The following is a 14,967-nucleotide window of genomic DNA, read 5'->3' as shown; positions in this document are numbered from 1 at the left end:
TAGTACACTATGTTTTATTCACTAAGGGGAAGTTCTTTTAAAGACAGAGGTTCTGGAACTTCAAAGAGGCTGAAGGATTTCTAATAGTCACATGCTCTCTGGTGGAGTGAGATTTTTCTATTTATAGGTTAACTGCTTCTTTATTTTGAAATTTTCTTTTTCATTGCATCAGGGCTTACTTATGCAATTCACTTTTTTCTCTTTTAATGACTAACAAAATTAAATGAAAAGGTTATGGCTGTGACTAAGATAAAGTACAAACGTGGTAGTTCCATTTGCTGGCAGGGCATTTCTTTCTCTCTTCCAAACATTCAAAGAACAGACAGAACTTCTGCTTCTAGTTTAGATAGAGGAATAGGGACAAGATTTACTTCCTGCCTGACAGAACTAAAAATCTACACAATGACCATCACAGAACAAAGCACTGCAATCCCTGAAAGATGGGAAAAAATAATTGCCCAGGTTACTGACTTTACAGAGTTTCCAGCCACAGCACATGGAGCGGAAATATAAGCAAGGTCTAGAGGAATCTGAGTTGAGATTGTGGGGAGGCCAAGATATTGAATAGAATCTCTAGGTCAGAGTACTGCTGAGGGGTAAACCACACAGAAAACTCTGGAATCTGCCATGGGTCCTCCTCAAGTATTTGCTGAGTACTGGGGAAAGCACATGTGTGTGAGGAAACTACCCAAAAGGAAGTATCACAAGAAAGGATTAGAGGGTAAAGGCCCCAAATCCTACTCAGGGCCAGGAACAGTGCCTGTACCTACTAGCCAAAACGGTAAACATCATAATTCACAAGTCACTGAGTACATTACTCGTTCGGGTTTTGCCTGAATAGTGGGAAAAACTTAGCCCAACACTAAACACTGCTCTGGCCCTACCTAACAAGGCTGAAAAGCCAAGGCCCAAAAGTAACTTAATCACATCCTAGAGGAATGCTCAAGAACAGGTAGAGAAATACAAACATATCCAGCACCCAACAAAGGAAACTTTACAATGCCTGATACCCAATAAGAAACTACCAGGTAAGCAAACTAGCAGGAAAACGTAACCAAACTGAGGAGGACCATCAATCCAAACTGGCCCATAAATAGCACAGATGATAGAAAAGAGTAAGCATATTAGGAGAGACACTGAAGATTAGAAAAATACCAAAATCTAACTTCTAAAGGTAAAGACAACAATCTCTGAGATAAAAATTACATATCTGCAGATTTTGGATAAAAACTATCTAAAATGAAACAGAGGAAAACAAGACTGGGATAAAACAAACAGAGTATTATCGAACTGGGAGACAACTTAAAGCAGCATCTGAAATCCCTGAAGCAGGGAGGAAGGACACACACAAATATTCAGAAATATTGGCTCCAATCTTTCTGAAACTGATGAAATCTACAGATTAAGATTTGTGTTAGGAGCTCAATGAACTCAAAACTCAAGAAACGTAAGTGAAACTACACCAAGAAACATTGTATGATAGATTAAAAGAAAATCTTAAAAGGATGTAGACTGGGAAAAGATAGAAAAGCTAGACTGGGAGAAATGACACTTCTTGGAGATGACGCTTCTTGGAGAGTCAAGAATGACTGTCAACTTCTCATTAGAAACAATGCAAAGCAGGAGACAGGGGAGTGGAGCAGTATGGGGGCGGGGGCTGGGGGAGGGTTCTATACGCAGCAAAAATATCTTGTAAAAATGAAGGCGAAATGAATTTCTCACAACTCCAAGTGATTCCACGTTCTCATAAAATAAAAATATTTTCTTTAAATGAGAGTGAAATAAAGACATTTTCAGACACACAAAAGCTGAAAGATTCATCCAGCCTTAACAGATCTATACTAAAAACTTTAAAGTCTTTCAGGAAAAAGGAAAGGAAAGGGGTACCAGAGAATATAGGAAAGAAAGAAGGGCTCCAGAAATGGCAACTATTTGGGAAAATAGAGCAGATTGGCTGGACACATCTACATTTACTTTACATTTAATTCCACGATTATTTCCTGGGGTAATTAAAGCTGTCACATAATATTCCATTCTTCAATTTTGTCCCTTCTTTACCTTCTCTAAGTAGAAAATATGTTTCAGTCAAGATAGCTCTAGATTTTAAAAATTACAACAGTACTAACCTCCACTTTGTAACATGCTCTTCATAGCTGTAACAACAAAACAATCTGCAAATAGCCTGGTCCAGGAGGCAAATAAACATAACCCAAAAGTTAAAAGAAATATATCTGAGCTGTTTGTTGCTTGCTTTGCTTTCAAGTTTGGCAATAACAGCAAAGTGCATTTAACATTAAACTACCCTACTAACGCATTTTGTTAAAGGGAAATGTAAAAATTATTTAGGCTTTTAAAATGTAAATTCCTAAGGATGTTCACATTGAAAAACTCCAATTTCTAACACCGCATGCTGCCAAACACGAATCCTATGCATTTGGGCCTATCTTCCTTCCGAACTTGGAGGTATGAAAGTATTTTATATCAACAAAGTAACTCAGAACAAAAATAATAAGGAAATATTAATACTGACAATTCACCTGTGGCAGGAATACTTATTAAAAGCCTAGAGAATTCTCATAATCTTCAACACGTATTCATATCCAGAAACAAAACTGCAATAAGGCATGGAATCCTTGCTGTTAAAATAATTCCTGACATTCCAAATCCAATCTACTGGAACAGGACTATCTATCTTTGAAGTCAGTGAGTCGTATACTGTCAAAGGCCGAACTAAAATACAGCAAGTCTTTAATAAAAACAAAATAGTTATGTCTCTGTAGAGGCACAGTCTGCCCTTTTTCACTAGTTCAGTAGATTCTCTTGGAGTTTGTTTTCAAAAGTGTGTCAGTGATCTGAGCATTAAATACTAGCAAATAGGGGCCTCGCCCCTAAGGTGAGGCAATGAGTCATGTGTGAATAGCTGGGATGGAATCTGCTCACCGACATCCCATCTTTGCAAACTACAACCTCACCCCACTCGTGCCTACTCCATGCAATCAAATACCTGGTCACACTAAGCTTTGCAGAGGAAATTCACACTATACAGCACAAGGGTCCTTCCTGTGACTCAATTAACGTCAAAAGAGGGTCACGCGCCCACACTTTTCCAGCTGCCCACAAATGGCTGTGATCATGGTGTCATGGAGGGAGACATAAATCACAATTTGTATAAAACAAACTTCCTCTAACACACATTTGAGAAGTCTTCAATGACTGTGCACGTTCTCATGTAGCAATTCATGTGTCACATACACAAATGATATCTAATAACGTCTAACACATTATTCATTATAAACCTGAGTGCTCTTCAAGAATTAACCTGTTCAGTATACAAAACCACCATGAGGTGGTTACTATTATCAGAGAAATTTTACAGATGAGGAAACTGGGGCCCAACAATGTTACAGAATCTGCCCCAAGAGCATGTAACAAGTAAATGGTGAGCCAGAATAATAAAAAACACATGTGGGGCTGGCCCCGTGGCCGAGTGGTTAAGTTTGCGCGCTCCGCTGCAGGCGGCCCAGTGTTTCCTGGGTTCAAATCCTGGGCCCGGACATGGCACTGCTCATCAAACCATGCTGAGGCAGCGTCCCACGTGCCACAACTAGAAGGACCCACAACGAAGAATATACAACTATGTACTGGGGGGCTTTGGGGAGAAAAAGGAAAAAAATAAAATCTTAAAAAAAAAAAAAAAGAAAAAGAAAAAACACGTGTTGCACCAGTCTACACTCTTAACCACTATGGCACACACAAGGTCCCCATGACACATCCCTAAGAATTACCACTGTCTACATTTTTCCTACTTATTCCCTCTACCCACTCAAAGAAAAAACAACATAAATACACACAGTTAATTTCGGTATACATTTGGGTGCTCAACTAATGTGACCCCCGCTGTGGACTACTGATTTTGGGTCTTCCATTTACTTATACCTAAAAGCATACAATAACCAGCTTCTTTGTACAACACCTTCCTTTCCACTGGTCACACAGATACTCCCTATCTCCATAACCATTATTCCAGAGTTTCTCAAAGTCAGTCCCTATCTGACTGGCAAAATCTGTCCATTCTGGCTTCTGAACTTCCTTCACGAAACATAAATTTTACAACAACCAAGTAGAATGGGATAGGCGACATAAGTGTGTGTGTGTGGTGGGGGGTGTATGGAGCTAGGCACAGCCACTATCAAATTCAAAAGGGGCTGATTAAAGACTGAAAGTCTCTATAATGTTTCTACTCTAAAATGTAAAAACTACATTAATGTATAATTTTTAAACAAAAAACTTTTTTTTGACTCACCTACCACAATGATCAAAAGCAAAAGAAAACCAACACCTAGGAACACCCAAGAGTGCCAGGTCTGTCAGATATTCGATGGCTGGGCTGCCCTATCAATCAAACAGGCAAAGAGCTTCTAGAGAGAGGTGGGCTTTCCTTTTAGAAAGAGTGATTTTAGATGATGACCTTCTAACGGCTAGGTAAAAAGACACCTTTTATTTTTGCCTCAATAAACAAAAATAAATCCTATCGAACTCTGGGTTCTACTGCTTTCTGTGCCAAAAAAGATTCCCAACTTCAATTAAAACAAATGGCATCAAGTACATAGAGCCGAACACATCTTAGGGGGTTTCCTGTAGAAAAATAATACTTTCTAAACATGAGGGATTGTTTTGACTGAAGACTTATCATCAGAAAATGGAATCAGTTCAATGTGCACTTTGGGAACTCAAGGAAAGATCCAAACTGAGGCTGGCATAGTCTACACTTCAGATTTTAATTTTTCTTAACATGGAAGTCAAATACATGAATTCCCTTTCTTTCTTCCCCAACCAAAAGGCCTATTAACTGAAGACCCTAAAAACATGTACCTAAAAGACTAATTAACTGTTTGAGAATAGGGAGCAATTCGTATCATTCTACAAAAGAGAGAGAGAGAATGCATTTTCCAAAGCAAATACACAAACCATGACTCTGGGGTTTTAGGATTCAACGATTTCTCCTAGAAAGTCTAAATGCCAACACACAATGCAAATGGTTTAACTATGAAACATGCTCTTCTCATGTATATATGAGGCTTAGGGAATTTTAGACACAAGGTAAAAAATAGCATCTAGTCAACAATCCACCCAATGCTTGAAGCAACATTTCAAAATAACCACTTTAGGTAGTTACTCTGGCCTTGACTTACCAGCAGAAATAGCACATTCTAAGGTGCCACATATGTAAGATGATGTATTGTAGCTTGAACAATACAATGACTAAGCTCCAAAAATTCAGGCGCCAGTTCATACATCCTGCCTTAGAAGGCAGGATTCATACAAAATTACTTATACCAAATACCAATGAGAGATCAAAACAAATGAGCTCTTAAAAGTTGGAAAGTCTTGGGGCTGGTCCAGTGGCATAGTGGTTAAGTTCGTGCACTCAACTTCTGGGGCCCAGGGTTTGCAGGTTCAGATCCTGGGCACAAACCTACACACCACTCCTCAAGCAATGCTGTGGTGGCGTCCCACATACAAAACAGAGGAAGATTGGCACCAAGATTAGCTCAGTGGCAATCTTCCTCATCAAAAAAAAAACACAAAAGTTGAGAAGTATTAAAAGTTATTATTTTGTACTAGCCATGTACCCTGCAACAGGGCAACAAATGTATGCCCTAACTAAAAACCCCTCTTCCTATAATCCAGGCCACCCACAACCAGCCCTAAATCTAGCCTAACCTGTCAAAAATCCTTAATCTATGTTATGTCCCTGATGGATTTCACTAATAGAACATGACCATAACCAAATAAAATGCTGCTATGACTCATTACTTCAGTAAGGCACTTGGCACACTAATAGTTAAAGCAGATTAGCAATGGTTAAGTTTTCCTTAAATTCACCCTGAACAAGGTTTCTCTTTTCCACTGTCCTGGAGAACTAAAGTTAAACGACTGGTTTGCACACAGCTGCCAAATACTACCACAAAGAGGAAGCCAGCAGCACTGTCATCTGAGATAGGCACTAGGAGCCAGGGACAAAGGACTCCCCTGCAAGAGAAATGAAACCTCCTCTTCCGTCATCACACTCCCATGCTGATTTTACCACAGGTGAGGGTCACAGCCAGCCACACAGCTAAAGGATTGGGTACTGTCATTTCCCACCACACACTCACACAATTTTGCTCCCTAAACAGAGATGAAAGAAGACACGAGATGCATGACCACCCACCCATGTTTGGAAGCAGAGATATTATTATTACACATTCCAATATATTTACTGCTGTGATTTTTTTTACACACACTGGAACTCTCTCTCTTGTGATGATGCATTTTCAAAGTGGCGCAGGCCGAATTTTTCTTCCAGGGGATCTGAACCCTAACACGCTTATCACTGAGACACTCACCCAAGTGTCTTCAAAAAGAGTGACACACAAAGCACACTCAGTACACTGCAGAGAGGCTTGGTACGTATACCTGCTAACCATATAACCACAAACCTAATGATGCCTTCTAAGACACGGTGCTAATGATTAAGAGAAAAGGAAGATGGAAGTTAACACAGACTCTGTTCAAGGGCTTTTTAAACAAAGACACTGCATAATGGAGGAAAATAAACTAAGACTGAGCTACGCATCTCAACTTCCAGATCCAAAGTACAGTTCTCTTAAAGATTTTAAATATCTACACAGGGCAAATCTTGTCCTTTCCTCTTAATTTTCCACCATATTCAGTTCTTCATTACATTACACACATCTAGATAGTTTCCAAAAAGTAACTAATTCCGTAGAAAGAGTAAACAAAGAAGACCAGATGAGGGGAATTTCTTTTCCTTTCCCCAACCTTTCAAACTAAGAGATTCTAAGAAAAAGTCGTTTATCTAGTCCTCCAGGACAACATCGAGTATGAGAATGGAAAAGGAATGAAATGAAATATAAATGGGGGGGGAACCCCCCCCCCACACACAACACATGAGAGATAAAGCAGACAACTAACAAAGGGTTTTAAAAACACCCAATTAAAAGCATTATTATACAATGTCACTAACACTGTTTGACCATGAAACCACAAACTCTTACCAAACTACCATAGCCAACTTCCTTATCAAACTATCTTATTTAGGAAAGTCACATTTAAGAAAGAAAAAAAAAAAAAAAAACCTGCTGGTAAATTAAAAGTTTTAAGAACAAATTCCACAACTACTAACTTGGCTAAACATGAAGTGGATTTTTCCTTTCCTGATGAGGAAGGACAAAATTTCAGAAAATACCACATTTAATTCTTCAAGATTTTTAGAAGCATCTCTCTTGAGAAATGGCAAAATATCACCTAATATACTCAAGCATACTACTGATGAAAATCAATTGAAATGAACAGTTAAGTCAGGAATTACAAGTTGGCAACTGTTTGACCATTTTTTATGACAGGAACATATTTTGTTTGGCCCACAGCATTTTTTTTGTTTATTCCTCTTTATTTCTAATTAGCGGACAATATTTAGAAACCAGGGCTTTCGATACAAAACTCCAGAATTCTGGCTCTTCTATGAAAAATTGGGAGATCAGGCGAGTGGGGCCAAGTTTGGCCCATGTGTCAAACACTGGCACCTAGATTGAAGTCCCTGATTTAAGGCATCAGTTATTTCAGCCTTGAGTACTAACCTTTTCCTCGACGGCCCTTCTTCAAAATCTGAAGAACTAACATCGTTGCTAGTAGAGGACACTTGGGATGCATCGTCCTTCTCATTCTCTGACTGTTCTGATGCTGGTCCTAATCCCTTAGACTGGCCATTACCAAGGAGCCCTACAGGTGAGAAAAGGGGACAAACACTTCAATACATGACATCAGGAAGCAGCACTTTACCACAGGTAACCTACACAATGGCTGATGAGGACAGACAAGAATTTGGACAGAGGAGAATTAAAAGGCACATATCCCTTTTGAAGAAGGAAAAAATTCACACTTCATCCTACTTTAGACCTTTTAAGAGAATGAAATGCCTAACAAGGAAAAATTTTAACAGTCAGAAGTTCAAGGAGAAATTGGTAATCATAATGTTCTGCAGGGTTCTTTTCTGAAGTACATAAACATCTTTTTAGGGCTGGGGCGGAAAGGAAGAAAGGCATCTCAAGTATTACCAATTCAAACTAGTTACGCTTCAAGGGCTAAATATTTAGTCTAGAAAAACTGGAATCATTTTTGGAATTGCCTTCAGGAACCAGAACCTGCCGCAAAAGAAAAAGCATCATTACTTTGTAGCCATATCTCAGTTTAACCAGAAATCCTACTACACAACTTTCACTTCATGGCAATCTATTATATTAGACAGTCACCATATGTGCCTTTGATTATCTCAAAGAACAAGGATTCTCTCTGACTGCATATATGGCACCAAGCACAAGAGGGAGTCTTGGGACCCCAGGATGTGTTTTCAGTAACCAAACTGGAGAAAGGTCCTAGGGAAGGGGCTGTGCCAAGTGATATGGAAGTATTTTATCCAAGTTATATGGAAGTATTTTAACAAGCAGTAAGGCTACACTAATGAGTGACAGCTGAATAATAGCCTGGTCTTCTAGCAGTTGGATGTCCTTGCATCTAGGGTTCTGCATACAATTCAGGTTCCACCAATGGGAAGCATCCACAAATACAAGTGTCCACAGCAACTGGCCACCAATGTCACTGTTTAGTCACCAGCCTCGTGGGCATCAGAAGCTAGGCATCAGGAGGAACGGTAGCAAGGGATCTGCATTTTCACAGCCAGAGCATTTGGCTTTAAAGCAAAGACCAAAGTGCAGGGCGGCCCTTGATTTTTGTTCTTTCAACTCTTCCATCAATTTTGTAAGCACTTAATTCCCTGTATTAAATCCCTTTTTGGATCAAACATTTAACAGTAGCTCCTATTGGCTGCACTAGACACTATACAGAATATAGTATATATAGTTGGCAAAATTTTCTGAAAGAACATAGTACACTGCAACAAAATCCTGGCACTTGGGCTGTTCAGGCATGCATGTCCCCAGGTATCTGTTTTTCCACCATTTCAGAGTATGAGGTTAGAAATCTAATACAATGCAGTAAATAAAATCCCATGGCTATCATATAGACATGTGGCTTTAGGAGTCGTGACTACAATATGGAAATGAAAACACATACAGCTTCCCAAAGAAAGACAAAATGTAGGGAGTTTGCACTATGAGGAGAAAAGAAGGCATAACTGTGTGAAAATCTGAGTCTACGGGGAGAAGTACACCCAAGAATTCAAAAATTAGAGTTGTTCTATGCAATACAGTGGCCACTAGTCACATGGAGCAACTAAGCATTTGAAATATGGCTACTGTAGATAAGAAAATAAATTTTATTTTTATTTAATTTTAATTAATTTAAAATTGAATGTAAGTAACATTTCATTAATAATTTTATATTGATTAATTCTTGAAATATTTTGGGTGTATTACTAGGTTAAGTCAACTATATTAAAAGTAATCTTACCTGCTTCTTTTAATTTTTTTAATGCAGCTGCAGAAAACTAAAATTACATATGTGGTTGAAATAATCTCTGTATTGATCACCACCAAATTAGAGCACTTTAGTAATGTCACACTGGGTTTGCTGGCCCATGCAATCACTAGGATGACACAGACAATACTTAACCAAGGTTAGGAAACTGGCCAGGGACACAATATAAATCATATTTGTAAAAACTGGAGAAGATGGATGAATCGCCACACTTGAAAAAGATGGGAAATTCAAAGTAAAAATTCAGGTTAATCAGAAAAAAAGGAGATATACATCTTAAATATTAAGTGTGCTCTTGGTTGAATTCAAATTTTTCAATAGTATGTAAGTACATAAAGGAGAATAAGCAGAAAAGGAGAGAGAGAATCTGACTTCATTCATTCGTGCAACACCTACCACATGACAGGACACTGGGGATACAGGCATAATCAAACAAAACCTAAATTCTAGTGAGAGGAGATAATCAACAAACCACATGTATGAATCAGTTCGTAGTATGTGCCAAGAAGAAAGTCTGCACTTGTAGGGCAAGGAAAAAGTGACAGAGGAGGGCAGTGAATATGAAATAATGGAACCAACAAGCAAGCGTGCAATACCAAAAGAAGACTAGCAAAGTTGGGATTTGCAATGTGCCTAAGAAACAAAAACCAAAAGACAGGTGATGGTGGGGGTGGTGGAAGTCCAGGAGGAGAAGGAAGAAGAAGAGGTGATTGTTTTGAAGCTCAATTTGGATCAAGGAGGAAATAAGGAAGGACTAAGTGCTGCTAGGTGAAGCCAGGAAAGAAATGCTGCTGTACCCTTCGGCACACGACAGATCTTAAGTATTTGCTGAGTGAAGCAGCGACTGAGTGAGTGACTGAGTGAGTGAGTGAAATGATTCAGCAGAGAAAAGTTAAGCTATTCAATACCCTTGTCCTTCTGACAAGAATGATCTCAGCAGATTGTAAAGGTAGAGATTCTCAAACTTGTCCATGAATCAGAACACCGGCAAGCCTTGTTCAAACAGCCCCCTAGGCCTCAGCCCCAGTCTATCCTCTTCTAACAAATTCCCAACTGGTGCTGTTGCTGCTTTCACTGCTCCGGGGAACACATTTTGAGAACCACTAGTGCAAGGGAAAGCAAGGTTCAAGTCAGTAAGAGACCTAGTTGCCCTAAGACACAGTAAGGCCCTGGGCAAATGTGAGTTAGAGCCCAGGAAACCAATTATGATTGCACAGTCTATCATAACACAACTCAATAAGGCATCCAAGTTCTGTTGGGGCATTCTTCCACTTTTTATCGATAATTTTATGAAGGGGAAGAAGATTGCTTACAAAACTTGTCACAAAGCTATAAGAGTCAGCTAATGACAAATACAAACTATAATAAGTAACACACTGGAAGAAAGTGTTCATATCTAAGAGGCATAAATGTAAAAAGGTATATAATGTTTCTTCCCTTCAAAAAACTCAACTGTCCAAGCACAAATTCAGGGAAACAGGATTATGAAATTTGACATGAAAAGGGGGGACTTTAACTGTACGTGAGCTCAATGAGAGACAAAACGGATGGGGATGCTCTGAAACACTAAGGCATGACTGAGCTACATTAAAAGGATGAAAGTGGTAGGTCCACTGTCCCAAGCCCTCAAGCAGACTAGGATCTTCAAAATCTTTCACATTCCAAGGATTAATAATGACTGGTTTACCTGAACTAGAAGAGACATGGGTCGTTTGATTCACTTTCCAAATAAGAAAATGGGTCCATACATAGGGAATTGATTGCCTGGTATACAAACTGAAGGACCTCTGCTTTTCATAGCTTCTATTAAGAGGCAGGACTGACTTGTTCTGCTTATGATCGACTTTTTCAATTTGAGTACTTCCATCCTGTATATATCAGCACAGAGAAAATTTACATTTATTTTTAGTTAGTCTACATGGCTGGATAAAACTGGGCTTTCTCTTTTTTGCACACTTCCGCCCCCTTCCCTCATATCTCCAGTGTACTGGCTACCCCATTTCATTTTGAATATTTTAATCCAAGTCGCACAGCCTGCCCAATCCAGAAGAGCCAGGTCAGCAAGATGGAACATGATGCCACAGGGCAGGACAGCCATTATTATACTGTTAGACAAGCTAATGGGCGCTGTCTTTTCTTTCCCCTGCCTAACAAAGCCCTGCCATCCAGTTTTTAAATTACTATTTTTAGTCAATGAGAAATAATGAAACGGCATCCCCTTCTTCAAACATACAAACTGATTTTTCTCCCAAACCCCTCCCCCTATCAATACAAACCTTTGTTGGGGAGAGGAGGTTAAACGAGGAAACTGAATGGCCCAGAGATTCAGTCTCCCCACATTAGCATTTGTTCTCCTCTATTAATATTCAGTAGGTCGAACTTAAATTAAACCCTGTCTATTGTCTTTCACAAAAGCAATAAATATGAGCTGAAAATTTCAAATCACTGCCATAAAGACAGCTTGGAGACTGCCTGAAACCTGGGCTAGTCACCATCATCTGACAGGAGCAGCATGTCACAGGCCCGAGACCACTCAGCCACCACAAAGGCAATGCCCATTCTCACAGCTGAGAACTCCAAAGAAATCAAATACAGCAGAACCCTGCCATCCACGGGGCTCTGCAAATTCAGGAGTGTTTTATCTCATCTCCCAAATTAGCAAGAAATGAAAAGGATTTCAAGGCAATACACCAAAATTGGCTTTTTCTCTGAGCCTGGAACAGCAGCAGCAAAGGGGAATAAGAATTCTTGTTCTTGGAGGCTGGAGATATATGGGCACGATCTTCTCCCTCCTGCCTTAACATAAAGGGGGTTGGGAAAACTGAAACAGAAACGAGGCCAAAGATTTCTAAGCAATTAATGAGAGCTACAGATTTCACAACCCAAACATATAAAGAGAAGGTAATTCTTTTCTAACATCTGAAAAAAAGGACTACAATGTGCGGCCCTTGTAATTTTATGATGTTTGAGACACAAAGAAGTTTCACCAGTCCTCCCATTAGCTATACATACATGACAGAACACGAAACCAAAGGAAAATTTAATGCCTCTATTTCACAGAAGCAATGCCTAAAGAAGGGTTAAAGAGAAAGGAAACACAAGGAGACCTTTGAAGCTGTTCCCCAGCTTCCAAAACATCTGGAGCACACCAAACTTATTAGCATATTAGGGAGAGTCAATGTATTTTGCTTTGTTGTTGAAGAGATGCACAAAAGGTAATTCTGTATTATAGAGCCAACGCCGTCTGTCACCCTGTCACTGTGAGACAAGGTATCACATTACATATTAAACAGTTAAGCATCCAAAGAGAGCTTTTATTTTCAGCAGTGTGTGTGTGTGTGCGTGTGTGTGTGTGTGTGTGTGTGTGTGTGTTGGGGGATGGGGGTGGCTGCAGCACTTCGAATTGAGAGAAAAATTATAAAAGCAGCCCCCTTGGTTGAGGTAGAGACCCTATCTGAGGTATTCAGAATGCAGAGTTTGCTGCCATTACTAGTAAAAAATAAAGCCTATTTTCACTCAAATTTTGAAAGAAAAATTGGATTGCTTGCTTTTTTGCATTTTGATGTCCGGGAAAATTTGGCTCAGGCCAGTTTTGAATGTTCACCGTGAATATGGACTTCAAACCCAACTGTACACACTCAGGTCAAGCTTAGCTCTCACATGAATCCCAGGGTCCCAGGGAAGGGGTGAGCAGTGCAGAGAGATCTGCGAAGCCAAGCCCAGGCTGGTCCACTGACATCCTCTCCATATCAAAATGCTGAGGTGGTTGAGAACAAACGACGGTAGTGAGGCATGATGTGCTTCCATGAGTGTGGCAGTGACAAATGAAAGTGGTTTAATACCTCTGCTTATGGAAAATAATTATTCCTTTCCCTCAGGAGAATGGCCCCTGAGCAGACTAGGGCTCCCCTTTGTCTGCTCTCAAATCAGGTATGGAGATTTCCCATTCCAGCCAAGAAAATGTAAGCCCAAAACAGTCCCAATGACCACTCAAAAGAGCCTCAAGATAGAGCACCAACACAAGTTTTTGTTAGTTTAACACCCAAAAAGTGGTTAGACAGACAGATAAATCGATAATCCCACAGGAGCCCTTCACTGCCACTAGACTCTTGCCCCTCAAAACCTTCCTGAACAATCTAAACCTTTTTGGCCTGGGCAATTTTTTGATAAAAGGTTTTAGAGAAAAAACCGGACACACTGATAATTAATAACATGGAAAAGTTGAGCCACTGGGTAGGCAAGGATAAAGGCAAGACCCTATCCTTTTTTCCTATTTCAGAATCAAGCAAATGGCTAAATTTGAGAGAGACAAGCAAGAAAAAACACAGACAAAACCCTCAGCCCAGGAGGCATTTCCTCACCTTGAGGCACAAAGGAACAAGCCCAGCAGACATGTCACATTTACACACAGGAAGGGTGGCCAGATTGCCGCAATCACTAAAACAGGCCCTATTCTAGCTGTCTAAACCCCAAGTGAGTGAGCACCACCAACGAACAAAAGACTTCGCCTTCCCGCGGCCTGACCAGGAGTCACAAGAGGAGAGAAAACACTCCTCCTAGAGTGGCCCCAACAACCCAAAAAAGCCGCAGCTGAACTTCATTCTTTATAAGAACCACTCAGTGAGAAAGATCCATGATCTCGAGGAAAGCTTTCTGGACCAGCCCAGAAGCTACTGAAACTCAGATGATCACAATAGTGAGCAAAACACACAGTGCATTTTGGCACAACTCCCTTACCTCTTTGGCACAACGGTTCTTCCTCCCTACACTCTCGCACTTTTTATTCATTCTTCATCCTTGACATGATTTGTATAGTAATCAGAACAGGTACAGTATCTTGAATAATAATAATTAGGGAAAATATCCACATTGCTCTACAGTGACAAGTTCTGCTTGTGCATCCAATCACAACTCCTCTATCCCAGGCCATAACATTACTTCTAGGTCCATGCCCCATCCCAGCACCTGTTTAATTTTACACTGGCAAACCAGTCCAATGCATGCTTACCAGGCAACCTAGTTGTAATTGTCCATCAAAAGCATAAATCTTTGGGATCCCCCAGGACATGCAATTCAAGGTTTTATCAGTGAAGTACAAGGGTTCCACTGTACAGATGGCCCAGCACTGAACACATCAGAGCTGGGAAACTGCTTTCCCCAATCAGAAGAAAAGTGACTAAAGACAATGTTGGGCTTAGGCTGGTGTGGAAAACGAGCTACAGAACAATGGCATCACTGCAGAGCACGGGAACTTAGAGTCATACATAGTAGAGGTAAACATGGAGCATTTTTAAAGAAATTCTTTTAGAAAGATAGATGAGACCAACATGTTCAAAGTTTTATGCTCGGGTAACCTGACATGCCAAAATCTCACTTTGCAAATAATGGAATTTGCACTTCTCAAAGGGAAATTTCCATATACGTAGCATGTTATTAGACAGCTAGTGTCTACCTTTAAGTAATTACAAT

General features: G+C 39.9%; 1 protein-coding gene across 11 annotated transcripts in view; it reads right to left on the bottom strand.

The window, feature by feature from the left end:
- Positions 1-14,967, bottom strand: part of JARID2 (jumonji and AT-rich interaction domain containing 2) — a 255,994-nt gene that overhangs the window by 100,383 nt on the left and 140,644 nt on the right. For 7 of the 11 annotated variants that reach the window (XM_070585077.1, XM_070585075.1, XM_070585078.1 and 4 more), the window contains one exon: positions 7,644-7,785. The exons of 3 other annotated variants lie outside the window; for them this stretch is intronic. In XM_070585077.1, coding sequence (XP_070441178.1) covers positions 7,644-7,785 — 142 coding nt within the window. Of the gene's footprint in view, positions 1-7,643; positions 7,786-11,185; positions 11,362-14,967 lie in introns of those variants that run through there. One more of the 11 variants, XM_070585085.1, reaches the window with a different exon arrangement.

Source organism: Equus przewalskii, chromosome 19, assembly GCF_037783145.1.
Source record: "Equus przewalskii isolate Varuska chromosome 19, EquPr2, whole genome shotgun sequence".
NCBI lineage: Eukaryota > Metazoa > Chordata > Mammalia > Perissodactyla > Equidae > Equus > Equus przewalskii.
This window is presented reverse-complemented; position numbering and strand designations above follow the sequence as displayed.